This window comes from Opisthocomus hoazin, chromosome 5, assembly GCF_030867145.1.
Source record: "Opisthocomus hoazin isolate bOpiHoa1 chromosome 5, bOpiHoa1.hap1, whole genome shotgun sequence".
Lineage (NCBI taxonomy): Eukaryota > Metazoa > Chordata > Aves > Opisthocomiformes > Opisthocomidae > Opisthocomus > Opisthocomus hoazin.
In genome coordinates, this window is record NC_134418.1 from 17,802,643 (window position 1) to 17,830,455 (window position 27,813).

General features: G+C 44.6%; 1 protein-coding gene across 1 annotated transcript; it reads left to right on the forward strand.

Annotated features, from left to right (window-relative positions):
- The first annotated feature begins 100 nt into the window (after positions 1-100).
- On the forward strand, positions 101-26,785 carry CD38 (CD38 molecule). Its single transcript, XM_009934356.2, has 8 exons — positions 101-409; positions 16,410-16,539; positions 17,199-17,334; positions 18,092-18,174; positions 19,862-19,938; positions 20,672-20,764; positions 22,984-23,070; positions 25,040-26,785. Exons 1-8 carry the CDS (start codon positions 171-173, stop codon positions 25,119-25,121), a joined length of 927 nt encoding a protein of 308 aa, XP_009932658.2. The 5' UTR covers positions 101-170; the 3' UTR covers positions 25,122-26,785.
- The last annotated feature ends 1,028 nt before the right edge of the window (positions 26,786-27,813 follow it).

Consider the following 27,813-nt stretch of genomic DNA (forward strand, 5'->3'; position numbering starts at 1 on the left):
CGCGGGGGCACCGGGCGGGGACCCCGGGCGGGGCGGGGCGGGGCGGGGGGTCGGGCGGCCCCCCGGGCTTGGGGGGGCGGGGGGGGGAAGGCGGAGGGTGAGGCGCTGGGAAGCCGTTTTGCCTTTCGGGGCGGCGGAGGGGCCGGCGTTCGGCGAGCCCCTCCCGGGGGATGCCGCTGGAGCGGGGCTCTGCCCGGAGGCGGCAGCGGGCCGTGCTGCTGGCGGGGATGGCGGTGCTGCTGGCCGCCCTGCTCCTCGCCGCCGTGCTGGCCTCCGTCCTGACCCGCGGGAGGAGGGAGGGCGGCCCCGGGATGCTGAGGTGGAAGGACAGAGGGACCACGAGGAACCTGCGAGAAGTCGTCCTGGGGAGATGCTACAGCTACGTCCTGGCGCGGTACCCGGAGCTGGGGTGAGTAGGGGTCTCGGTCCTGCGTCAGGTGCGTAAAGCGAACGGAAAAGAGCTGGGTCTCGCCTCCCCCCCGGCCGTGTCCGCCAGCTGTGGGGCAGAGAGAAAGGAGGGGAGCAAGACCCCTGTTCTGTGGCAAAACGTACAAATTCAGACTGCAGCAGCTGGCGCCCAACTGGTGGCTTTTCTGAGGAAACTGCCTGCAGAACCAGTGTAAATACTGCTAATCCTAGGTCAAAACCCAGTTATGAACACATTTTGCAGCTTAAAGCCAGCTGAGATAAAAGCTGACAGGTTGGAGTATGTGGAGGTGAAAGCAATTTGCCGTGAAGCCGATCTGCCCAAAACCAGCCCTGTAACGTGCGACACCGCATTCACGTAACCAAAACTACGCAGGACAGAGGAACAGGAGAAGCTTCAGCACGGATTTATGGGATGAACAATGTTAGAAAAGTGTTGAGAAATATCTCGGGGTCATCCAAAACCAGATGTTTTCAGCGTGTGGGTAAGCCTTTGCGATGAGCACAGGCAGCTTGCACGGAGGGGTACCGATGGCTCGCAGTGCCAGCACGGCCATCCCAGGCGGAACCTTCACCCGGCGGTGGTCTCGGCTCAGCCCATGGCCGCAGGCAGTGCTGTTAACACCCCGAGCAGCCCACCGCTCCTCTGCTGCACGGGAGGGTTCCCTGGGCCCAAGTCTGCAGTAGCATGTTAGGGCTGAGAACTGATTTCTGATCCCTGGCCCCCCGGGGAAAAGCAGAGTACGATAGAAGGAGAGCCCCTGCAGATACTGGGGACACCCAGCTCCTGGGTGGGATCCAGGGCACCCAGGGTCTCTCAGCTGTGACCCATCCGTCAGTTCGGTGGCACCAGCCACTTGATTTTGTGTCCTCAGTAAGCTTCTGGCAGACATTTCCCCTTCCCCAAGCTGAGCGCTGTGGGGCTGCCCTGCACTTCGGCCAAGTGGCAGAACCGTCCTGGTCTGTGTCCTCAAAAAGTCAATTGCCACCTCTCATTGTCATAACATTGAGCTGATGGGAACAAAGCTGCGCGTGGTTTGCTGGCTTCTGGACTTCTCTTGATCTCGGATGTCTGGTGCTATGTGAAGAGGCAGATCTGCAGCGTGTGAAGGGAAGCTGGCACATGGAAAATCGTGGCCTGAGCGTGCGGAGCTTTACGTTAAACACCTAAGTGGGTTTAGTGAAGGGAAGGGCGGCTTCTCTTACAAATAAAATTTAAAAAACTCCTGAAGCTTTTGAAAAATCATGTACGTGTTTATAAAAGCCCACGTTAATTTATTAAAGAGGTATACACTCAATATTTAAACCTGAAATGATTTTGAAGCCTGATAGCCTTTATTACTTTTGCTTGTTTCATTCAAACTGGGGTACTGAAACTGTAAAAAATGCTTTTATGTGAATAAATTTCCAGCCAATGTCACGTATGATTTCATTCACAACTGAATCCGAACTGGGAGTAATTTGTCTAAGCAATTCTTTTTAAAGATGCTTTTTAAAAAATCACAAACCCATGAGTATAAGCTTTCTAAAAAGATTGTTTTTACAAGGCATAACATTTTCTGCTGTTCTTAATCTAACAGTGTTTAATAGCTTCATGGCTGTGAACTCACTTTCAGATGAAATGACTTCTTTATTGTACGACCCTTTTTTGGTTTATTTTGTTAAAGAAACAAATTAATCCGAGACAGAGGGCACTGCAAAAGGAAAAATATGCACGTACACCTGAAATGTTCAGGAGGTCCTGACTTCTCTGGGGACCTAAGCTGAGGTTGCTGGTTTCTGCTCCTGCTGAGCTCGGTGCAGTTTGTCGTGTCACCGACCACTTCTGGTGCTGGCACTTTCTGATAGTAAAGCGGGTGCCTTCAGGACACATCAGAGAGCCCTGCATCTTTAATCCTGCCTTCTTTCATCATCAGTGTAGGCCTTAGATCTTGCGTCATGTGAGATCTGTGGGGCACTTAATCAAAGGAAAGGAGTGGGAACAGGGAAGTGCAGAAACTCAGACAGGCTGCTGAGCTGAGTGAGCTGTGTGTACTCAGGACTTTTGTTGCCACTACTCCTACTTGGGAACCTCGCTGCCTTGGTTAGAAGTCTGAAATTTCCTAAGTTTGTCCATACTCTGTTCTTCTCTTTTAATCTGACATCAACGTGTGCATTTGTTTAAAAAACTCTGATTTTAGTAAACTCATGGACGTTTCCTCACATTTTTACTTTTTTATACCAGAGCTGCGAAGTTCCATCTTTGACAATATTTTCAGTCTTTTTAAAAATAGCAATCGATTTACTGCAGTAGTTGGTGTGACTATTTACTACACTTTGGAGTGCCGTATTTCAAATTGGAATAGCTGCCAGGTGTTGGAAAAAAGGGGGATTGTTGCCATGTGACTGTGGACTTCATAAGGTTTCTAGATATCATGGATGAACTTAAGAGGGGCCACAAGCCTGTAGCCCCCATTTAGCTCTGCTTTCGCAACTGCATGCTATAAGTCATCTGAGAAGGCCACAGGTGGGCTAATGTCCACCTTCACCGTCACGGCTGCTGTAACACTAGAGAAGACCTCCTTGTGCTCTGCCTCACCTTACTGGAGCCCCGGCACCGTATGCAGCTGGCACGCTCTGGTCACGCTCTTGTCTTTCCCTCTATGAACTAGGGGCTGAACCCAAGCCCAGTGAGACCACTGGAGGGGCTGCTGCTGTCTGCAGGGGAGTTTCGTGAGCACCTCATGCAATCAGATTTTATCCTGTTGATACGTGTATTCTCCAAAATCATCAAAACATTCAGGTGCCGTACCAGACAATTCTCAGCTACCGTATACAGCACCAGCTGGCAATAATTTTGTTTAACTGCTTGCATGCAATACAGTCCTTGGTTTGATTTCTGCTGCTGGCTGGCTGACTCGTGTCATTTGTACACATACAGTTGCCTCAGTTAAGTCTTCCTGCATAGAACAGTCATGCCAAAGTTCAGGAGAAACTGGTAGAGAATACCAAGTGTTTCAAATAATGCATTTGTGATATTAGCCTCATGGTTAGGAGAAGGTGCGGATGGCATAGCAGCAGGCTTTAGAGGTTTCGTTCCCTGCATGCGAAGTTGCACATTTAGAGACGCACATTACAGAGTCGTATTTCTTTTTTGGCTTCCCTGGAAAATACTGGCTGCTGCCAGAAGAGAGAGCTAAAGCAACAGTTTGTCACAGCTCAACAGTCTTAAATTCAACATTAACAAAAGCTGCAAGTTCTGCTCTCGCTAGTCTTGCAAAGATCCCATGCTCATCAACCGTGGCCGCTGGTGTATATTGTAGTTTTGTCTGAATAAAGGCCAAAGGCAGTGTGGTCTGAAGGAAGAATTTGACCTCAGATTACTTCGCCTCCTCTTTCCCAGCAGCACGGACTCCCTCTTGCGGCTCACAGCCCCTCGCGGTTCTCAGACTCCAGTTTTCATGCGCTGCGAATTTAAGTTCGCAAGACTTGATCGCTGGTGTAACCAGAGGAGGGAAGCGCGATGGGGCGCGCAGACCCGCTCGCTCCGCAGTGCCGGGCTTGTGCGGGGCCTGGACCACACTGGTGCTGGCGAGGACGGTTGTGGCCACCCGGTAACTTGCCCATCGCTCAGAGAGTGCTGTCTGTGTTGGTTTTGCACCTTGATTCCTGCTGGGGAAGAGCGGGTAGGAACAGGAGTAGTATGAATCTTGTTGATACGAAGTTAACTGGTTTAGTTTTCCTCTCCACCATGTTTGAGTTGGCACAGAGCTCAGGCGATGCGCACTTTTTGGCCTGGGGAAGGAGAGGGGGAGACACACTATCAAAAAGGAGGTCATAGTCACTGATCCCCAAAACAGATACAATGCTTTTTTTTCAATCTAGAAATAAACTCATCTTATCATTTGCAGCTCAAGAGATTTTTTATTCCCGGATAATGAGTATTCCCCCTTCAGGTCTCCAATCACTTCTCGGCCTCTGATTCACCCATGCTAAGCCAAGCTTGCAAGCACCTACTATTTAAAAATGGCTGCAGTCAAGCCAGCGTGTTTTTTGTCTAAGCTCTGTCAGTGAGAGAGCACCCGGGATGCAGGCAGGGAGCCACTTCAGTAACGTACCTGACTCTCAGGCCCAGCAGTCCTGCAGAGTCCGAGTAAGCAGTGCACAAACCCACCGATGAAGACCAAAGCTTAGAACTTCAGTACATTTTTCGTGGAATGTGGTGTGGATATGCAGCATAGATTTCCCCCTTAAATACAATTGGACCAACTAATGTTGTTTCAATAGTTAGTGGCAAATTCCTGTTATAACAAATTTTAACAGTCTATAGTTCCATTACATTTGGTAAGAGTTGGTGCACGTTCAGGAGAGCTTTGTCTCCTGACTTCATGATCTTGAATGCGTTTTGTCTTTCCATTCCTTTGCAGCCTGTGGAGGTGGAGATACATTCTGTCAAAAAGAACATATGGAGCGGTGATTTTGTGTGAGATACTATTACCCTTGCAGCATAATTACTTCCAGAAAGAAATCTGGGGTTTGTTGTTGTATGCTTAATTTTGCATTTTGCCTTCATGCTTTGCTAGGCATTTTTAATTTAATTTCCTTGTATTTGTTCACTGATTGTTAACACTTCCACATCAAGCATAGGGCTAAACAACAGCCATGATCTGATTCAGTATCACAAAAACCTTAGCTTTCTTTTATATAACCATGACATTATACTCAAACTTATCTGAGATTTGTGTTTTCATGAGGAAAAAATGCCCTACATAAGAGATACTTTTACTGGTGGTGTTACTACCAAATCGTAATGCATTAGCACCCTTGTTAGAGTGCAGTGCAGAATTCTAAAGCTTCTCAGTTTAATATGCATCATACTGCAAAGGATTTAGCTTTCCTGTTTTATTTTTAAAAAATACACTTTCTAAAAAAAATGGAATTGTTACACCATCTCTTGTAGTTCCAGAGCAAATGGCTTTGTTTGCACTATCTATCTGTGGAAAAAGGCATGAGGGCCTGGTGGACAAACTGAACGTGAGCCACCAACATGCCCTTGCGGTGAAAGCCGATGGTGCCTTGGGCTGCACGAGCAGGAGCGCTGGCAGCAGTGGAGGGAGGTGATCCTTCCCTCTGCTCAGCACTGGGGAGCGTTACGAATGGGGTTTTGCTGCAAGGCTTTGGTTTAGCAGCAATTTAGGATTTATTAACATTTTTGAGATAGATCACAAGATTAGGTTGTGTAATTATTAACAACACTTACTCGTCAGCCAATTTAACAGAGTGATTCGATGGAATTTGTTACAATCAAAATAGTGACTTAGTTAAAGATTCAAGAATGGCAAGGGTAACCCAAAACTTACAGCAGGGTTGCACACACAGATGAAGATTAAATCACATCACACATAGGGGCAGGCAAATAATTCAGAATCAAATGGAGTGCTGGGTCTAGTTCTGTGCTCCCCAGCGTGAAGGTGGCTGAAGTGTCTGATGGACAGGGAGAGGCTGAGAGAGCCGAGACTGTTCAGCCTGGAGAAGAGAAGGCTCAGGGGGATCGTATCAGAGTGTATAAATACCTGATGGGGGAGTAAAGAAGAGGGAGCCAGGCTTTTCTCAGTGGTATCCAGTTGCAGGACAAGAGGCACTGGGCACTGGTTAAAATGCAGGAAATTCCACTTAAACACAAGAAAAAAACAGCGTTTTTTTGTACTGTGAGTGTGATCAAGGAGTGGAACAAGTTATAGAATCATAGAATCATAGAAAGTTTTGGTTCGGAAGGGACCCCTAGAGGTCATCTAGTCCAACCCCCCCGCAGCGAGCAGGGACACCGCTAACTAGATCAGGTTGCTCAGACTTGGTCTGCTGTTAATTGAATCAAAGTCGATGATGATCTTGTTACACTTTGGCTTGAATTCCCTGTATGTAATACCTGCTAAATCAAACAACCGCCGTGCAACTGTCATTTCTGGTTGTGGTCACTCCATTCTTGGGGATATTCAGAACCCAACTGGATGTGGTTCTGAGCAACCTGCTTTGAGCCAGGGGTTGGACTAGACGATCTCCAGAGGTGTCTTTCTTTTTTTCCATTTCTTAGAACATGGTTTTAGACTTTCAAGTGGTTCATTGGGTAAATAGGTAACCGGGTAACTAAGGCAAACAGCGATGCAGAAACTTTTTTGGCTTGTGTGTAGTGGCAATGGTGTTGATACTTGTTCCTACTTTCAGTTTGTCTCTTGGTATTAAGATGGGCACTGTATCATCATAATAACACACTGCTTATTAAAATGCCCAGGTCAAAACATTTGTTACAGCACTTCAGTGTATGCTGTTAGTATTTCCCTCCCTACTTCATGTGCCAATGTGTTGACTTCAATGTCTTTTTTGTGTTAGCTTTTGGTATAGGAAACACGCACAGTTCTGATTTTCATTTCTTCTGCCCTTCAATATTTCTGACAATATCTTCTTTTACAATTATTTTTCCCTAACTTGTATATGAGCGACTTTGACTGTTCTTGTAATTTCTTGGTAACGAAGATATAATAATTATAAAATTTAATAATTGTTTGAGTCTTTCTCAGAGGTACACGTCCACTGAAATATGCTTTTCTGAGCTTTAACGCGGAACTGTAATTTAATATTTAGCAGGCACAAAGAGATAGTTATTAGCACTTTAGGATGTAGAGGTACTGGTACTACAGTTGGTCCTTCAGATGAGTCCTCATGCTGTTTAAGGCAAATTTCCATAACTATTCTGGGCTCCATTTGGGTTTTATTGTCATCTGTTTCTAGAGGCAGTTCATTAGAAAGAGATAATTTTCTCTTTAGCAAGAGACAAGTTCATATGGCAGTGCGTAGCTATCATTTATTTGTTCTCGAGAGAATGAATCACCAACATATTTATTTCTGCTCTCCTGGAGTATAAACTTCAATGCTAGACTGTGAAAGGCCATCCAATTCTGTGCAAAGCTCATATACTGTTCTGCTCAGAAAATTTACCCTCCCAGGCTGTAACTCCGCTGACAGCAGCAACCCAAAGTCTGAGAGTGTCCTGCAAGTTTAACGGGAGATGGCGAAAGATGCATTGTCTTTTCTCCATGGCCAACATCAATGTACTTCTGAGGTACAGAAATGCTGTTGAGATCTGAATTTATCTCTCGCTTTGGCAGCCGTATGTCAACTCATCTGTCTGTTATCTATATTGAGTTTAGAATCATATAAAAATTGTTATTGAATGACTATATGTTTCTCATATACTTAAAACTTGTTACATTTATTTAACAGTGGTTGGATGTTTAATGGTTCTTAGTGCAAGACCCTGTAGGATTTCAAATAATTTTTCATGTTTGCATTAGCCTACACATACTGCATCACGATTACCCCACCATCATATATTAATATCTCCTTGCAGTGAAAGTCTCCTTTGGTTTTAATCCCAGATACCAGAGGGAATATAATTCTGTCTGTACTGGCCTTCTACACATTAATCAGAAGTATTGGCTGATGAAATACTGTTCAACTTAGCTATCTACTGCAACTTTATGCAGCTATTTAGTCATGCACAGTCAGTCAGCTACCTGTTCTTTGCCCGCTCACTTGTGTCTTGATTTTGTAGAACTGGCTATACAGAGCAATGGCTGGTGGTTGTCTAAATTACAGTGCCACCCGAGGAATGAAATCATTAAATGTCTGGCTGAGCCAGTCTAACAGCTTGTTGTTGCTGAAAGGGGGAATCCTGTTCCCTCCCAGCTCTCCCTGCTTCAGTTCTGGTGTGACATCTGTAGAGACGTCAGTGAAAGCAGCCATGCTCAGCGGTGGCTTGCTGATGGCATTGCTCAGCTGTCATCGCCAAGGTGTGGTGAAGACACGAGAACAGTTTAACAACCCTGAGCACCATGAGGAAATATCACTTTGCTTATCCATAGGGTTGGGAGGAACAGACCCTTTCTCCCTCTAGAGTCAAATGAAAATCTTCCTCAAGTGTCCCAGGTTAAAACGAGGTGCAGGAGATGACAACAAAATCAGGTATTAGCAAGGAACTCACTCACAGTCGTACTAAATTTCTAGTCTGTTCCCTTGTCCTTGTCCTGCTGATACCTGCTACCCTCGAAGCAGGGAATTCTCCTGCTGCATCCCAGCAGTTTTGGATCTAAAATGTACTGCAAGATCATGCTATGGGGGAAAAAAAATTCTGCAGCTGCATTAAGCCATTGAGTGCTTCCCTGCTACAACATACTTTTATTTAGATCATTCTTATAGAAGTGTTTTCCCAAGTTTAACATTAAAAATAAAACAACACTAAAAATACGCTTTCTAATCAAGGGGTAAGATGCCAGCTTAAATTTGTTCCCTCTGTATCTGTTGAAGACATGGCCCTCCCTTGGAAGCTTAAACTGTAAGCAGCTATGACCCTGTGTCAAAGTGCCGTCCAGGTGAGACTGCTGCCCTGCTAGAGGCTGCGTCCCACTCACAGAGCATCTCTGTAAACAGCGTCTGCTTAAGCAGCTGGGTTTTTCACCCGGGAAAGCTGAAATCCAGCCAGCAAAAAACCCTGCTGATGTAGATGAACACTGGTTTATAGCTGCCACCTCTCGGCTCAGCCCTTCCCGGAAGGCTTAATGTTATCCTGGAGCTCTGATTCCCAACTCACAAAATACTCCAGGAGTTATAAACCAAAGCCACAGTACAGCTGCCCATACAACCCTCTCATTCCTGCTAAAGGTGAAAGACTGGTGTGACGAGGAGCTGTCATTTGTTCCAGGTCATTCCTTGTACACAAACATAGCCCTGAGATGCACCCAGCAGCAATGTCACCTTGTGCTTGTTTTTCCAGACCTCCAGACTCCTCACCTCTGCCGCGGGGAATTGCGGGGAATTCAGTGGCTCTGCCTACAGGCAGCCTTTCCAGAGGTCATCTTTCTCTGAGGCAGAGTTTTGGATCTCTCTCTCTATCCCCAGTGAGTTCCTCCAATGCTTTCTTTATTGGCTTTTGAACTACTTAATTAACGGAGAGGAATACTTACAAAATCAAGCTGCCAAAACAATGAAGTATGTCATTCTCATATTGAAAAACGGTCAGTCACCATAAATGCTACGGTGGCAGACACTTTGCAATAATTAAACTAAGTGGGTATGAGAGGCTGGCGCTCATTGAAGATGTGGAGATTAAAAGATATTCCACGATTTTTCTTCCTTCATCCTTTCCCTTAGTGATTTTTCCCCTCTCTATTATCCCAATGGTAAAAGCAGCAGGCAGTGGTCTCCTCAGATCCCCAGCGATGACAGCATAATGGCTGACCTCTCTTAATTCGCTTTTGTCTGATTTTTAGCACAAAGATGGGAGATTTTAGGTGCTAGAACAATAGGGACGAAGCGGATCCATTGCGTGCATGTACCCATGTTCTGACTCAGTGGTCTGGAGATGGGTCAGGCCGATGCCCGGCATGAAGATCGGGGCGCCTTTGGGGTTGACCTCTGCTGCTGCCGCTGCTGAGCAGTCCCTGCTCCCACCTGATGGCACTGCTCGCCTGGTGTTCATCTCCTCGCAGCCTGGGCGAGATGGCTGCAGCCCCGTCCAACTGCAGCTGCCTGGGCTGCCCTTGGCAGCGGCTCCCAAAAAGCTGCTCCAAAGCCGCAGGGAGACAAGGCAAGGAGGGTGAAAGCAGGAAGGAGGGAAGGGGCAGCAGAAGGTGAAAGCAGAAATATTTCAGGCAAAGAGGCAGCAAAAGGATTCGGTGTTGCAGTGGGCTTCCCCTCAGCACAGCCATAAAGGTTACTGTTAATTGCATTTTTTTTTTTATGACATAAAGTTGTGGCTACTCATAAGCTCGCATGAAAAAGCTAATTGAATTAGGATGTGTAAATTGCACTGCTGTTTACAACCATCAGAGTTTACCTAAAAGTGGCAGATAAACTGGCATGCAGGCCCAGATGGATCTGTTAGATGCAGAAGCTACACCATTTAGGTCCTTTGACAGGCATTTTCCTTCTGAGAAGTCTCTTCCACAGGTGAAGACGATGCCTTGGACTCCCAGCAGAGTGTGAGTTGGTCCTATGCCTTTAAGGAGCATTGTTATATCCACACACTCCTCACTCTTTAAAGAGCCAGATTTCTGAGTGCTTAGGTGCATTTCTGCATTGCTGTTTTGTCCGATGGTGGTAACAAATGAGAAGGAATTTTCTTCACAAATGGCAGCTGTTGGTCAGGTTCAGTCCCTGCGAAGGCCTGTTACATAGAGGCTCTGAGGACTGTTTCTGGCTGTAACTTCAGAGCCCTACCGCAGACGCCACAATTAAAATCTCAGTTTGGCCTGAAGCCATTGTCGTGTTTTACAAAGAAAGCTCAGGACCTTGGAAAAGTGGCTGTGACTGCAGGGGAGACCACGTCTCGCCAGGGAAGTGCCTCTGCCTGCTAGAGTGATTCCAGCAACATGGGCACAATTGTCTGGGCTCTCCAGAACAAAGCCTGGAAGTCATTTTCGCCTGTAAATTCAAAGTGGGTCCCATACCGCTCTCAAATTTTTGAGTAAGAAACTAAAGACAAGACATACAAAGGAAATGCTGCCCTTCTTGAGATGTTTTTAGCATCCGGTGTCAGCCCAGTGCTGAGCTGAAAGCAAGACGTTGTTCATGGTGTAACTGAAATCAGCAGGGATGAAACTTATCCTTGGTATTATATCAATTAAATCAATTTCAATTGGAGATGAATTTGCTCCTTCATGTCTGGTGAAAGAAAAAAAAATTACAAAGAAAAAAATTATCTATATTAGTAGTGGTTTCCCAGGCAGCTCACTGCCATCCCATTCCTTTAAGTGAAAGGATACTCTTTCAAGGTTAGCCAGACCAGTGTACTGATATGCAAGAGATAATGATGCAGAAGCTGTCTATTTTTCTGATATGCACATTAAAGTTTAGCTGCTAGGATAGCTGCTAATGGAAATATTCTTGGCTCCAGCTTCCATTTGATGGATTAATGTGATATTCATAAAAAAGGCAAATGGATAGAAATATGCAAATTCATTGGAAAATGCAACTTCTACCCAAATGTAAGGACAAATGCATACTATGCTTTGCAATGTATAGAACACTTGGATTTAATAACAAAATGTAGTTGTAATGGTTATTTGTATCCCAGCCTTTATTTGATGCTGTACTAAATGCGGGATATAGTCTCTGTCTCCAGAAGGTCATAAGGCAAGTTCTGCATCCTCGCTTTCCAGAGAAAGGGTGGCAGGCTCAGTTCATGTGTTTACAGCAGGTTTCATAGTGTTCATTCTAGTCTGTTAGTAATTATTTCACAGTTAACAGCATATCTCAAATTCTGTTCATTAAAAAAAATGGTTTAAAAAAAACGAACATAAAATTAGAGTATATTTATTTTATGTGTCACTGAATTTGGATTAAAAATTTCAGATTCTGTAGTAGAGTAAAAGGCCTTAAATATTGCAACATAAACAAAGTTAGCCTCAAAAGAAGAAATCCATTATGCATAAAGATATGATATTTGCAGATACAATGCAGAATTAATATGCAACCCAAAACATGCAAACAAAAACCAGAGGAGAGCACACGAGTCCTGTGGCAGTGTGGTACATAAACATATTCACCATGGACTCCTCTATCTGAATTAGAAGAATTTAATGAACTGGTAGACTGGTGATCTCTTTCTCACCCTCCCTTCTGTAAAGCAGTAAGGAAAACAAATTCAGCTTGTTCTGGGGCTGAGAACTTCCCAGTGAGAAGTTAGGAGCAGCCATGAGAGGACAGTTTGTTTCTGAGGCGTTTTTTGGTAAGGCATATGTGCTTGTTTCAACCTGAACCTGTTCTTCTTGGCCTTTTTAGGGACAGGTGAAACTTTATGTATAGTGTCTGCCTCAACAGTGAGGCTGGGAAGAGTGACATATCTTTCTGAAGCTGGGATTAACAAGTCCTAAAGTCTTCTCACTGCTTATTTTTTCATGTATCAACGAAAACCACAGTTCTGTGTGACTGGTAATCTCTTTGAGATGTAAGGCAAAACCTGTATTTCACATCAGAGAAATACCTTTCCAATGGCAAATCAATGAATTCTTTTTATTTAGTTGTGAAAATATACGTGTTGGTAGATGAGGATAGCAAAAATGAAATATTGTTTAGCTTTTGTATGTACTTTTTTACATTGAAGATCTGCATTTTGATTTCTAAAACAATGCTGAAATTGTTTAGTTTCTAGAAGGACCCATCTTCATGCCTTATCATTCTGCTGTGTGGTACAGCTAGAAGTAACCACACCGACTACCAGCTGTGGAAGAGCTTCCCCCATTTGAAGGCTAAGCCTTACCACTTCTGTGACATTAAACATACAGTTTTGCTCAACTCTGCCAGGACTGTGGATAAAGACTCTTCTCTCAGATAGAAGTGACATCCATGCACATCATCAAGCGCTGAGCTTGGTGTCCCGAAGTGCTGGAAACCTGCAGCTTTGAATTGGTGACTCAGCAAGCTGTCTCGGCAAGCTCGTGAATCACCTGGATGGTTGTTTCTTCGTGCCGCTCGCGGCCATGACTGGAGTCCAGCAGCAGAAGTGCTTTGTATTGTGTCTATCACTTACCTCTCTGCTTTGGAAATAAAAAAAACACAACAGTTTTTTCTTATGATTCCTTGACAAATATTTCATCTTCTGAGACCATGCTTAAAAACTTCACGATATGAAAGGTAGATGACCAGGTAACCAGCTGTCACCTGTGGCTGTTAACGCCGTTACACAGAACAGATTTCAGGCATGGCTAAAAAAGAAAAGGAGTCCATCCAGGAAGACAAATCATTTGACAGATTAGAAACTGTGAGCCATATAGATGTCTTTGAGACATTACAGCCAAGCCCTACAAATTCTCTTTACGATAGTGTTGACTGTGCGAAGCAAAGGGGACAGCTGCCTGTTCTGTAACGTCACCCCGTAATCAGCAGGAGTCCTCTCTTTGGGCTGGTTCAGTGTGGTCGTGTTGCAGTCTGGTGTCACAGGGAGAGCTATTTACACTTCCCGTCCCGCAGATGAACTACCAACATCAGGAGGGTGGTCTCTGTGGGTTACTTACACAGTGTGCAGCTGGAGATGAGCTCCTCCAGGAGAAAATTTAGTGCACCCAAGTTAAATTCTGCTAAGTGAAATATGCGCCTACCCCCTGGCATGACAGCGCAACAGCAAAGCAGTGACTGTGCTCCCGAGAGCATCTGCAGTTTGCCTTCTTATTTCTACAGTGACTGTAACTGAAAGCACATTTAGGGTCCTGGATAAAGGACAATACTGCAGTTAAAAATCATCTTTGTTATTAGTCTTTACTTACCTGGAGGTAAATTTGGTTCATATGAACAAGAACTGTGGCTCCTAGCACGGCTTGGGGGGGGCTGCTCCTGTAAGAGTCTGGCATGGTAGGGAACAAAATTCGGTGTGTGGCCAGAACTGTCCCGGCTGGCTGTATGGCCGGAGAGCCTCCAGGTTGACCTGCCTGGCCCCTGCTCCAGGCTCTGCCTGCCTTTCAGACAGCACTGTACAGCAGCAACACCCGAGCTCATTTTAAATCAGCAAGGCCAGGCTGAGGGATATCTGCAGCCCAGACAGAGCTCTGCAGCATAATGCATGTGGCTGCCCCAGGAGCGAGAGATGAGGACACATCTGCCATAGACCCTTCACAGAGGAGGACTGGAAGAAGCTGGGGCATGGAGACATGCTGTCATAACCACGTTAGTGGCATGACCTCCCAATGACCAATACCACATATATTGCTAAGTTAGATTTGTTACAGCATAAATAAGGGCAGAAGGGAAGGAAGGCCAGGGACATCTTGCAGTGGGTGGTGTGGTCCCTCCCAGTGAGATACCGGCCGCAGCCCCTGTAGTGTGTCTGATGGAGGCATTCCTTCTGGTACCCAGTGCTGTCAGGTGCCTTCCAGTTTGCCCCTCTGATGCTCAGATGAGCACTCAATAGAAATCACGGTTGAATTAGGGCTACAAAGATGATGAGGGGACTGGAGCCATCTCTCCTATGAGGAAAGGCTGAGGGAGCTGGGATTGTTCAGCCTGAAGAAGAGAAGGCTGCGAGGGGACCTAATATATACTTACAAATATCTGAAGGGTGGGTGTCAAGAGGATGGGGCCAGACTCTCTTCAGTGGTGCCCAGCGACAGGACAAGGGGCAATGGGCACAAACTGAAGCATAGGAAGTTCCATCTGGACATGAGGAAGAACTTCTTCCCTCTGAGGGTGACGGAGCACTGGAACAGGTTGCCCAGAGAGGCTGTGGGGTCTCCTTCTCTGGAGATATTCAAGACCCGCCTGGACAAGGTCCTGTGCAGCCTCCTGTAGGTGACCCTGCTTCGGCAGGAGGGTTGGACTAGATGACCCACACAGGTCCCTTCCAACCCCGAACATTCTGTGATTCTGTGAGTTCAGTAGTAGGACTGAGATCACACAACCGTAGTGGTTTGACTTGTAAAATGTTTTGAAAACCTCAGTAAACTACTGCTCTTTTTCCTAATCCCTTCAGGACTATTCCGCATCCTACGTGCTACCCCAGTAACAACTGGTAACAAAACCTGCAGCTGTCTATTACATACTAGTTGATCAGTGCTATTTTCATGGTGCTCTGAAGGCAGTAATCTATTCACACCAGACAAAGTCCATTCTTCAAACAGCTTTTAGTGGGAACACACTGTGAGATGATTTGCAAACAGTGAAGAAAGAGTGGATGAGTCAAGGACAGTCAGAGTAGCTCCATTCAGACATGCAGACAGGATAATGCAGTCAGCGTTTTAAAATTGCATAAAAATAGGAAAGAGAAGGGTGGAAAATCACTGCATTAATGGTCACTGCTGTAATGAGAGGGGCAAGCTTTCCCTGTGGGCCTGAAAATGGGAGTGTGAGGAGGAAGGGAAGTGCACCCATGGGCAACAGCCTTGAGAACACCTACTACACAGACAATAATTGTGAATTACGTGAACACAAAGTTTTCATTCGTTACTTCAGGCACAAGATAGCAAACATCCTGAGCCGTCCCAAACGTAGTTATATGCTGCAGCTTTGTGAAGGGAGCGTGGCACTACTTCAGTACGGAGATACGATTGCTTGCCTGCACTATGCAACAGATTTCCTCTTGGTAGTACAAAAGGACCCCTGCTTCTGTCAGCAGAGATGTGCTTAATTTGCTAGCCTGACAAGGCAGCATCTTAAGAAACAAGTGTAGGCTGAGGTGATAGGGTTGTGTTGTGGCATGAAGCAGTTCCCCCCAAGTAAACTTGGTATAAATCCTCTGACTCATTCCAGTGAGAGCAGAAGGGCCAGAAGGGTGGTGGACGATCAGGAGGAGACCGAAAAACCCACTGGAGACCAAACACCTGATCCAGATCTTGGTTACAAGTGTTCAAATCAGCTGTGGCTCCAGCAAAGACAATAGCTGCAAATTAGTACATAAATGAAAATAATATCAGGTCCAAAACAGCCAGACCCCTGCTTTTGTTTTAGACAAAATTATAGATATTATTTCTGCAGGGCCAAACACTCTGCAGGGGGACACATGGGCATATTTTTGGCTTACTGTACCTGAGGAGGCAGCATCCTTCAGCCACACTTTTAAAATGTACAAGCTATATTCTGCCACATTTGCTTCTCGTGATTTGGTATGAATAATCAAAAAATTTGACCTTATCATAGAATCATAGAACGGTTTGGGTTGGTTATGTGATGTCAGCACTGCTCTTTTTAAGGGACAAAAACATAGAGGGCATACAGATACTTCAATAATCAGTAATTTAAAATGCAGAAGAGAGAAAAATGTTTTAGAACTGCTCATTCCTCAGTTTACACTTAATTTGCTGAAGATACTCTGCTTTTGTAATGGATAATGTATTTTGGTGCCTGAGCATAGTTAGAAATCTTTTAAAATCTGATCCATAGTGTTTAACCGTAACAGAAGGAGATCCTTTCACAGCCATAAATACTCATAAATACTAATTAACTACGTTTTAATCTTTTGGCAGAGATAAGGATTGCCTAAAAATATGGGAATCATTAAAACATGCATTCATTTACAAGAATCCCTGTAATATTACATCAGAAGATTATCAGCCTTTGATGGAGTTAGCGAGTCATCCTATACCCTGCAACAAGGTAACAGTGCGATGCGTGGTGGGCTGCGTGAGGAGGGTCGGCGTGGAATGACGTGTCTGTGCAGGGCTCTGAGTGACGGGTCTTGTCCGTAATGGCTGCGAGTGTCTGTAGGTCGATGAGGATGATATTTTGCTCTTGCGCTTACTGCAGCGGTGTTACCAGCTTGGGACCCCAGTAACCCTGTTCATTCTCTGTCGCTGGGAAACATCCCTGTGTAAGGTTTGCCTCAGACATCAGTACTGAGGTTGTCCTGGTGAAGTGACAGAGATGGCCCTGTTCCCTGAGCATACGGCTCTCTGTGAGGAGCGTGCTATCATGCTGTTAGAGGCACACTGCTACCAAAAACCTGCCCTTCCATGCACAGTTCAAAAGCATGCAACAAATTAGGTGTATATCCTATTAGAACTAGTCAAAACCTTGCATTCAAAGTGCTTTGCGGGCCAGACATGTCCGTTTCCATCAAAAATAACCACCTAAAAAGATTTTGGAAATGGGAGCATGGGTTGCAGAAATAAGAACTGACCCACTAATGTGAACTTGCAGCATTTCAATAAAAAACTAAGACTCCTTCATTATCATGAAAACTTTTTCTCCGGGAAAATTTCCTGACCAGCTTTAGTATAAGTATCGCTTACTAGACATTGTACCTTATTTCACAGTCACTGTTTTGGAGCAAGACAAATGACCTCGTTCATCGTTATACAAAATCCAGTCAAAATTTCCTTACCTTGGAGGACACCTTGTTGGGTTATATGGCTGATAGGGTTTCATGGTGTGGAGACCTCTCTGCCCCAGGTAATAAGTCCTATTTTTTTGCAAAACAAATATAAACACTGCAATTCCAGGTTATTCTTTCGTCTTCTATATCTAGCCCTAAGCACAGTCCTTTTCAGGTATTCTTTTCTTGTAATTTAGTTCAAAACCTTAACCGTATTCCTGTCCCATATTCTGGAAGACTGAAAATAATATTTAGTTCTCATGTGAATTTAAAAACTATGACTTTGGCAATTACTAAAACGCCAGGTTGGTGCTTGGGCTGCTGATCACATCTAGCCCTCTTTATCGAGAATACTCCCTTCCTTCCTGTGGCTTCTGTGGGACAAACTGCAAAACAGGAATGCCATTCCGCAAGGTCCTGGGGAGAGGCCAGGCAAAGTGGCAGGGACAGTGTGCAGGCACCCTGGGGCTAAGGCTGGGCTGGAATTGTCGAAAATGTTGGGCAAAGCTGAATTTTTCAATACGATTGTACAGTACTTGTCAAGAGCCAACATGTTTCTCATATTGAGGGCTGCATGTTTTCCCTTCTCAGTTTTCTGAGAATTATTTGCATACAGGGCCTGCAGCTGGCTCGCTGAGATGTGTGTGAGCCAACAGGAAGACCTTCGAACACACACAAATTCATTTTCCTCTTAGAGCCTTTTCCTCATGTAGCCTTCTTGCTTTGGTAGTGGGCAAAGCTTTTAGTCATCATTAATCAGCTCTCAAAGCCATATTAACATTGCAACAGCATTCACTCTAACCTTAGCTATTCTATAAATGTGTTTCTTCTCAGGAATCAACTATGAATCTTGTCCAAAACGAAGTGAATGTGAGAGCAACCCTAGCTCTGTATTCTGGAAAATGGCATCCAAGATGGTAAGATCCAGAATAAATCTCCCTGAATCCAAGAATGTTGAAAGGCACTAAGCTCCTGACACTGCCAAAAATGTGAGCTTGCAGATTGGACTTAAAACATGGAATAGTAAAAGTTCTCACCAGCTTTAGCTTTAGGTGCTGAAAATAGTGGCTTTGGAAATTTGCATATCCAAGGTCCCATATTTTATGGGCAATATTTAATGTCAGTGTAGTTCGGGCATTCTTATTTGTGGACGGAGACTGTGTGCCATTGTCTAGAACAACACCTGGCAGACAGCTGGAGCTTTGCAGGTAATACAATAACCACCACTTAAATTAAATGACAGGACTGAAACTGCTAAAACAAAATGCATTTTAGCATGTCGATGTTGGGAGCAGTGCCCAACTTGGCACAGAAGTTTGCCAAACGGATGAGAATCCTCGTGCACCTTTCCAGCATAAACCTGAAGAGCACATCCTCCCACAGCGGTGTCTGGCAAGGTTCCTACGGTGTACCCACCCATACGCACATGCCAACTCCCATCACATGAATGACACCTTGCTAGTCCGAGTTAAGCAGTTAGCCTGGCTTTGTTACACCAGCACTTTACAGAAAAAACCTGGTATCACCCTTGGTACAACTATTAGTAGATGACTGTCCAGGTGGAAAACAAGCATTGCGGTGTGCTTCATCTCTCATGTATGTAAGAAAAAGTCTAGTCACCATAAAAAAATTGTTTTGTGGGTAAACTAGTGCACAGAAAGTTTTCCGAGCTCAAAACAGTTTTGATGTACTCATTAATCCCTCAGTTCCAGAGTCTGTGAGAGATAAACCACCATACAGAGTCAGGCTTGCTCTACTGCAAGCTTTCTAGTCTGGATAAATTTAAGATCTACTAAAATTCATGCTTATCACATTAGAAAGTTATACATGGTCTAACTTCCCTGCAACTTCACAGCTCTCAAGAGCTGACTTTGAGCCAGATAGTTAAGATGTAAGAGGACTTGGAGGGTTTGATGAGTACAGTGATCTGTGTTAAGCTTTTCAAAAATTCTTTGTCCCACCAATGGATTACATATCTAGGGCGGGTACTTTTCATTGTAACCTTACTTAATAGTCTTTAAATATTTGGACCTGAGTTTTAAAGACTAAAGGGGCAGCAATTACAAATCAAACAAAACTCGGTGATAAGATTTGCTAAAACCATGGGGGAGAAAAATCCCAAGCTGCAAAAGAACACAGATGTGAGTCACAAGGCAACGAATACGTGATCGTTTGCATGTCCTTAAACTTGTGGTACCTCTGTTCTGGTGCATCCCCACCGTCTGAGTTAAACAGTCTGGGGATTATTCCAAGTTACTGAGGAGGGAACAGCCCCATCAGACAGCTGTAGCTGCTGGGGCTCTGGAAAGTTGCATCCCCCTACAAAAACTGGAAACAGCAGTGACAGCGAAGTTACTGTACCAATCCCACGCAGCCTCAGACTGCCAATTCATAGCTGCCTAATGCAGCTTTATGGCAGTTTTGCCATAGCCTTTAGAGACTTTTATTTCCACTGACACGTTCTGTTAAATTATTGGCCAGATCCTCTACCTGTAGAAGTCAGTTCTTATGACATCAGAGAAGTTACAGCAATTGCCGCTAGCCCTGAGTCTGGTGTGGCACTGCATGTAGTGTCAGAGGATAATGGCCATTTGTTTTGCTCAGTTTGCAGAAGCAGCATGTGGTGTGGTTCAGGTGATGCTCAACGGATCAGTAGAAGCTGGAGCTTTCAGAAGCAGCAGGTATTTACTCAGCATGCTACCATCCACATTTCTGTGGGACCTGAATGCTGGTGAATGTGTTTTTGCCATTGAGTCCCAGTGCAGAAGAAATTTTTAGAAAACTCTATATGTAGAAAACTCTCTCTCTATATATATAGAGAGAGATCTAAATGGTTGACTGTTGAAGAGATATTCACTTAACTCCTATACTGTGACTGTAATTTAAATCCTTCTGAAGGTATGTGGGTTGGATCTCCAGTATGCTATTACTCCATAAAGTAACTGTATTATTACAGTTAATCTAGATTTGTACACTATGTTATATTCATGGAACAACACATTTCTAACTGCTCATGGAGCTGACTGTGCTTCCTTGGGTTACCTGGCTGGAAGTGCAGTCTTGAATAATATTGAAAGAATATGTTGGTCAGGAGAACAGCCATGTTCATTTCCCTTCCACCAGACCAAACCACTAGCCAATAACCAAACAGGAGAAAAGGCTTTAAAGGTGGGAAAACTTCAGCTTGTTTCAGTCTGCAGACAGTTTCAATAGTTCTTATGAAAGTGAAAGAAGAATGGGGAGCATATCTTCTACCACAAGGTAATTAAATAGTCTGTGAAAATCCATTGGCAAGATAACATTCTGTCACTGAGAATAGCAGCACTGGTAAGTACTAGTATTTCGGGAACATACTTTGTGCATCTTACTTAGATAACGAAGAACGTTTTGCTTTTTCATCTACCATTCTTACAGCATTTTTGGAAGTATTGAGATCTTTAATCTAAATCCAGACAGAGTCTCTGCAGTACACATTTGGCTTATGCATGACATCGGTGGACCTCAGAGGTAAGTCATGCCGGTACGAAATGACGAGCAGTGTGTAGAAGGCAGACAGTGCAGCTCAGTTCTGATGCGCAACTGTCGTAACAGTGACACTGTCTGAAATCTGCTCATGAAACCTGCCCTACATTCACTCTTCTCCCTGCTATCTTACTGGCAGGAATAACATTTGTACTGTTGTTTTTCTTTGGTATTTTTCGTAGGTACTGCTGAACAGTTCTAGCTAAGGCACAATGACATTTTCCTTGCTTTGAAGGGGTCCCATGACCTTTAAATGCCTCCCAATCCCACTGAGCTCTAGAGACCCTTATTATAGGTGCAGCACTGAAGTCACATATCAGGCTACGTTTACCAGGGTGAACAGCTGGAAAACATGTTTTTCCACAGGAATACTATAATTATGCTGACCAGAACCATTTTTGACAAAATAATTTCAAATGCAGAGGCAGATTTCCCAGAGAGGTTGTGGAGTCTCCATCTGTGACATACTCAGAACCCGACTGGCACCCTACTCTAGCTGATATTGGTTGGATGAGGAATCTCAAGCTGTCCCTTCCAACCTAAATGGTTCTGTGATTTTTAATAATAACTCTGTAGTTTAAATGCTTACCATGGAATTACTTAGATCACATTTGAGCCTTTCTGAGACCTTCATTGTCCCATTCAGATTCCTTTGCAGACCTGCCATGTTTCAAGCTTTGAGCATGAGGTTTGATGCCTTTGACCCTTGTGGTTCACGTGGTTATAATGCACTGCCATGGTTTCTCCTGTTCCTAAGGACCCCCCACACCGGAAGCAGCAGCTTTGACACAGCGGGTCGGGAAGCAGGCCGTGATGATGCAGTACAACTCATGAATGAGTATGAACTCAACAGAGACCCTTGCTCAGACAGCCTCACTGTCTGACACAGTACCAGCTCCAGTGTTGCATGTGCTCCCCTAGCCCAGACACCCCGAAGTGTCTCTTTGCCATACAAGCTGACATACCTATCACAGCTCACAGGCATGCATCTGTCTTGTGGTCAGCATGCCAGACATATTATGGTGGCTCACAGCATAGAGGTTTGCTGAAGAAAATTACATTGGTTTATCTATCCATTGGTTCCACCAAGCATGGTACTTGATCCTTTTTCTCAATATTTCCCAACATCAGAAAAGCCATTATGTTCCTCCTTCTCAACAGCTTCAACAGCCTGATGCCCTGCCAGCCTTTTTGGCACATCTTCGTCCTGGGCCAAGCTCACAGCAATTTCTTTTTTTTTTTCTGCTTACTTCCATGGAGAAACAGGGAGGGTAGCTCCAATAATAATGATTTGTATTTCATGTTGAATCATTGATAACATCTGGTAAGTTTTATGAACAAAGAAGAGCTGGCTTTGCTTTCCACCAATGCCATATGTAAGGAACTGGATTTGCCTCCGTATTGTATTACTGTCCTAATGTGTGTCCTATACTTTGGACAAGGAGATTATTTTTATCCGGAGGTAATAATTTTTTTGCAGCATCTCTATCCATGTCTCGGACCTTTGTCGGTCCTCTCACTACAGCTTTGGGGCCCAGTGGGCTATTTCAAGCAAATTAAACATGGAGGTAAAGATCTCAAAGGTATGACATTGCTTCATGAAACCATTAGCTGGATGGAAGAGAAATACACAAGTTAGGGTTCCTACCAATGGAAAAGGAGTTGAAACAGCCCCTTGACAAAACAGGGTGGCAGCAGCCACAGGCTGAGTCAAACAGATAGCAGATGCTCATATCCTGCTTACTCCCATGTTTTCTTTCTGCTTATTCCTATTTTATGTCCTACCTGGGACTTAGCTGCTGGTTTTTGTGGTTGGCCCTTTCTCATCACACAGAGGACTTGATCACGTTGTCCTTCTACAGATTTGAATGAGCTTTATATCATGCTTCTGTGGGTGGAGGCCACCAGCAGCTCTGGAGCAGTTCTAGGGCACATTGACCTGTGAACAGAACCCAGTTATTTCCTACAGATATCCTCCTGCACAAAGTTCTTGTGCAAGATGCACAGTTGAACATCACATGGTTTCTACCAGCAAAGGCCCAATGGTAGCCGAAACTCCACAAACCCGATGAAATTTACAGCACGTTAGAAAACAAGCTGCGAAAGAAGCTTACCTGAAATAAAGCAAAGTGACATAGTGTGGAATTTAGCTAAGCTTCTTGTGCACACAAGGAACACAAATAACAAAAGACTTTGCTTTCCAGTGAATCCTGCTCAGGTCATTCCATAAAGAGGTTAAAAAGCATCTTAGAAGAGCGAAACTTTAAGATCACCTGTGAAGACAATTACAGGTAATTCATTGCCTGCTCTTTTTGGTGTCAACTTGCTAACATAAAACTAATATTGCACTCCCTCTTGATTTAATATGGATTTCCTGGTGTACAGCAGACTAGAGCAGGCTCCCCTCTTACTGCCATCACATCGCTTGATGTGGCTGTGTGCTGCTCAGGGGCTTCCACGTGGACTGCAGACCTCACGTTGGCTGGGTCCGGGGCCTGCGCTCTGCCCTGCACTCTGGGAGGTCACTGCCGTTGCTTATGGTCCATTCCCTTCAGGAAAGGAGGAATCCAGCCACTATCAACAGGCTTTTAGCTGTGATAATCAGAACCAAGTAGGCAGCTTTCCTCCCTGCTGCTTACAGATAGCACAGTATGTCAAGGATCGTCCTCACTTACAGTTGGAGTTTACTTTCCATCCATCTGCTTTGTCAGAGAGTGAGGTGTGAGGCATGATAAGTATTATGAATTACTATAATTCCCCATTGTCAGGAGAAAAAAACAGGAGTCCAGGAAATAGAGCAGCCCAAGTTTTGACTTGTCTGAAATCTCTGTCTGCCTGCTGAGGAGATACAAAAGCCTTAGACCCTTTATCCCTCTGCGTGACTTCAGAGATCACACAGAGCAGAAGTGTTCTTTAGTGATGTTAGAAAAGCAACAAAGTTTCAGTATTACTCATAGCTTATCTGTCAGGAACAGCTTTTCAGAGTGAAGAACTCATGCTTGGATAAGAACATTTCCAAAGTAAGCAAACAGTTCTAGAAACTACAGAGTTTGTGACATTAGTTTTAGATAAGGATAAACTGGTCTGCAAAGGAGGCAAATGCTTTATCTGGTGGTAGGATTTTAATCTTGAAAGCAGAGGAATATATTCCTGTTTAGGTGTTGCTGAACCTGATTAATGGGTTCTCTGCACATTGTGAAAAAATTAACACCAGCGTGGTGCTTAAATCTGCCAACTCATGATGCTCATGTGCTCACTTTCTCTTTGGGTAACTGCCGCATTTAACCAATACTCCCAGGACCTGTAAGCAGGCACAAATTATTTCAGCCTATGCTGAAATAATCGAAGGGGCCAAGGAGGAAGGGTAAATACGTAGTAGCTTCAATCCCTCGTGGCTCAGCACACAGAGAAACCTGTAACACATCATGAAGAGTTATTGCACACTCGTTGCTATGGCTCACAACCTGCTGCTTAAGATAGAATAACAAGTAGGGCTTTTTGTCAGAGAGCTCAGCTAACACATACATAAACAACTGTGAAGAGCAACACGGACAATTAATTTTACTATTTTATATACATAGCAAAAATAAATAAGTAATTTACCTGTGCAAGGAAACTCTTCAGGATAGATCGAACCAATAGTTTCACTCCACTGAAGTCACTGCAAACAGAACCATGTGGGGTCCGTATCAGCTGAGCATCTGCTTTTTATGCCATATAGCATTTGATACTGATCAGATGCTTTTTTTTTTTAATCAAATGTATTTGTCTTGCTTTTGTCGGTGTCAGCAGTGTCTTGCAGAAGTAACTCAAAAAATGGATTCACTGGATGTACTTCGCACAAAAAATCTAATCCTGTCTGACGTTGCTACCGACAGCTTTACAGCAGGAGTAAGGGTTACCATTGGGTAAGCAAGGTGGTGAACTTCCAGCATGGCAGCAACTCCATAGTCCGTGCAAGAGATCTTGCTTGTTTTTCATAATTATTTTTGTTATCACAACGTAGCTGACATGCTGTGAGTTCACACCCTACTTTGTTTCATACTCACTTGCTCTTGTCCTTAACCCCTATAAACATCAAAAGTTTTCTTTCTGCAGCAAGATTTAAAAAAAAATTATCCTAAGAAAAGACATCCACTTGATAAGCACAGATATATTGTGCACTTTGACTTTCACATTGCATTGAGTAACTGGAGCTTTATTCTGGTGTACATGCAAAGTGATTGCTGAATATTTGTTTGCTTTTGTGTCTGATCACAGGCCGGTTCAGCTCCTTCAGTGTGTGCATAGCCCTGACCACACAGACTGCAGGCTCTGCACCAACACCACGGCAGCTCCATGAAACAGAGTGCTCTGCACCGCTGAGGACTTTCGTTATTTGTGTGCAAAGCTGGAAAAGGTGTGGCTACATAGCTTAGAGTGATTAATAGTAGTGCAGTGCGTACAGAGTCCATAACAAGAAATCCATGCTATGATACTAACAGCCAACTAGCAGGAGATGGTATTTTCGGTGTGATTACTGTACACACATGCACACGAACATCCTGTTTCAGAGAGGCTGGGGGCATGTTCAGTGGCTGAGGGCAGACGCTTTGCCTTGGTTTGCTCCCTCCTCTACAGCTCCCTTGTGCCCAGAGGCTCAGAGCAGGGACTGCCCTGGGCGTGCACAGAGAAGAAAGAGCCTTTCCAGCAGAGGCAGAACTTGCCTGGATCACCGCTGGGCTTTCTCCCTGCTGAAAGGCTGGATGGGTTGGACTCGATGATCTTAAAGGTCTTTTCCAACCTAAATAATTCAGTGATTCTGTGAAATGACCGGAGCACACTCTCACTGCTTCCCAGTGCAACATCCCCCAGAGGGGAGGACTGTCCAGTAGCACATGATACAAATTGTGTTTCTCCCAAGGACTGTGGCACCTCTGAGCAGGTAAAGCAACTGACGGAAGAGGCAGAGCGGCACTTACCTTTTAGTGGGAACCGCAATAAGTGGCTGGGGGGGAAACGGCTGAGCCGAGCTGAGAAAAGACCAGAAACTGCTCAGAGGGTTGCCAGCATCCGTAAGAACATGTTGAGTGTGTAGCTGGGGAGAGAAAATAGGAAGGCTTGCTCAGACAGCTCAATTAAAATCCTGCTGGAAACACCGTTGCAGCTCAGATTACACTTTATTCTTAATATAGCAGTAAATGTAAACCTTCCAACTTTCATAAAAGGTCCCTCAGGCCACAGCTTGGCCATCCGCTGGAACAGAGACAAACATCAAAAGCCTGCCACAACAAGGAGTCTCTCCTGACCTCAGTTTCTGAGGTGAAAGGGGATGCCTTGCGGTGTACGATTCACAAGCACGGACGTGCCATAGTACGCTGAGACAACAGGTTTCATTGATTGCCTTTGATTTCTATTTTGCCAGTCTCATATGCATAATCAAGTGCAGTGTTTATAACAGAACAAACATCTGAGGCCAGCTTGTGGCCATGGCTGTAGTGCCTTTGTGCATGCCATTGACACAAAGAAAAGAGACCAGGATTTGCTACAGATATACTCCTAGGTGTTGCAGTGCCAGCATAACCATCGATTGCCAATTCATCAGGCAGGCTGAGGTTTCCGTGATCCCACAGGCAACAGGTTATAATGCCGTATGTTTTAGTGACTACCCAGAGTGCGAAGCATCCTTATGGAACTACACAAGCTGGTGTAATTTTGAGCATCTCTAGATAAACCTTTTCTCTGTAATACTAATAAAAAAGGCCTGCACTGAACATAGCTGGACCACAGCCAAGACCTCACCCATAATGTTTACATTAAGGGAAATGTATTTTTATTTACATTCTGTTATGTAACTACTTAGACGCATCAACACAGACGCATACCAATACTTTCAACTAGGTTATTTCTGACTATAGATCAAGAGTTTGTCTTCACACTCACTTTTGTACCTCTTCTGTTGTACTATATACAGTTGATCATAAAATCAAGATCTATAATAAAAGTGCTGATGGCAAACGTTGTTAATTCAGTTTCACATTCTGCTCAACCTCAGACTGAACATGAAAATAAGCCACTTTCTAAAAATAACTCAGAAATTCATTCAGCATATGAAACTCTCCGTATGCCCACCCAGGAAAGCAGAGGATGCTCACCGTGCGCCTCCTGCCTGGACTGTACTCTCACTACCTCACTCTCCCTCTTGTACACAGAAGTCATCGTCTTTGTTGGTTGCTGGAATTGAAACACCCTCCCTTTATCCTGAACACAGACATCGAGATATGTATGTTGTTCTCAGCCATGTTAGTTAAGAAAGATGACTGTTCTTGTCGGTGGTTGCGTAGTAAAATGCTAAGAAGCAAATCTGTGTTTTTGAAAGCTGAGGTGCACAGTGAATACAGGCAACTGTGCTGGAAGAAGTGACAGCTTTGCAAGACAGGTGGTTGGCATGAATGTCGTCTCAGCAAAAGTATTTCGTTCAAAGGTGTGTAAAATGACACACCTTTGCAAGGAAACTTGGCAGTAAACACAATTTACATGTAGGGAAATAACTGAACTTGTGATTGCCTGGTTTCATTCTGACTGGTTATTCTGCTGCCAGGAAGGGCTGCGAATTTTGTGGATTTGCAGGTGGATGTACTGGGAAAAGGATGCAGGACACTAATAGCTCATTTGCATTTCCCCTGATTAGCACTTGCAAAGGGAGCAGAGTCAGCCCTGGTACAGTGGCTATCCCACGCTCTGGTACGCCTCAGCCCCTTTCCCCAGTACCACTCCCAAGGCCCACAGAGCCTGGTGTCCTCTGCTGTGTCCTGCTGCTTGCCCCTGGGAAGGGAGCATTAATGTTGGCCCCCTTTATTTATTAGTACAGATGCAGTATAGGTGTACATCTGGCCACCAGCACACACTCCAGTCTGTGCTGCTGGGATTACATATGCATCAGAACACGAGTGAGTTTATGTCCAATAAGCATTTCGATTATCCGTGATCACACATCTGAAATGCCACGCAGACAGGCCCTACCAGACAAGTGTATCTCCAAATCCTATTGCTCT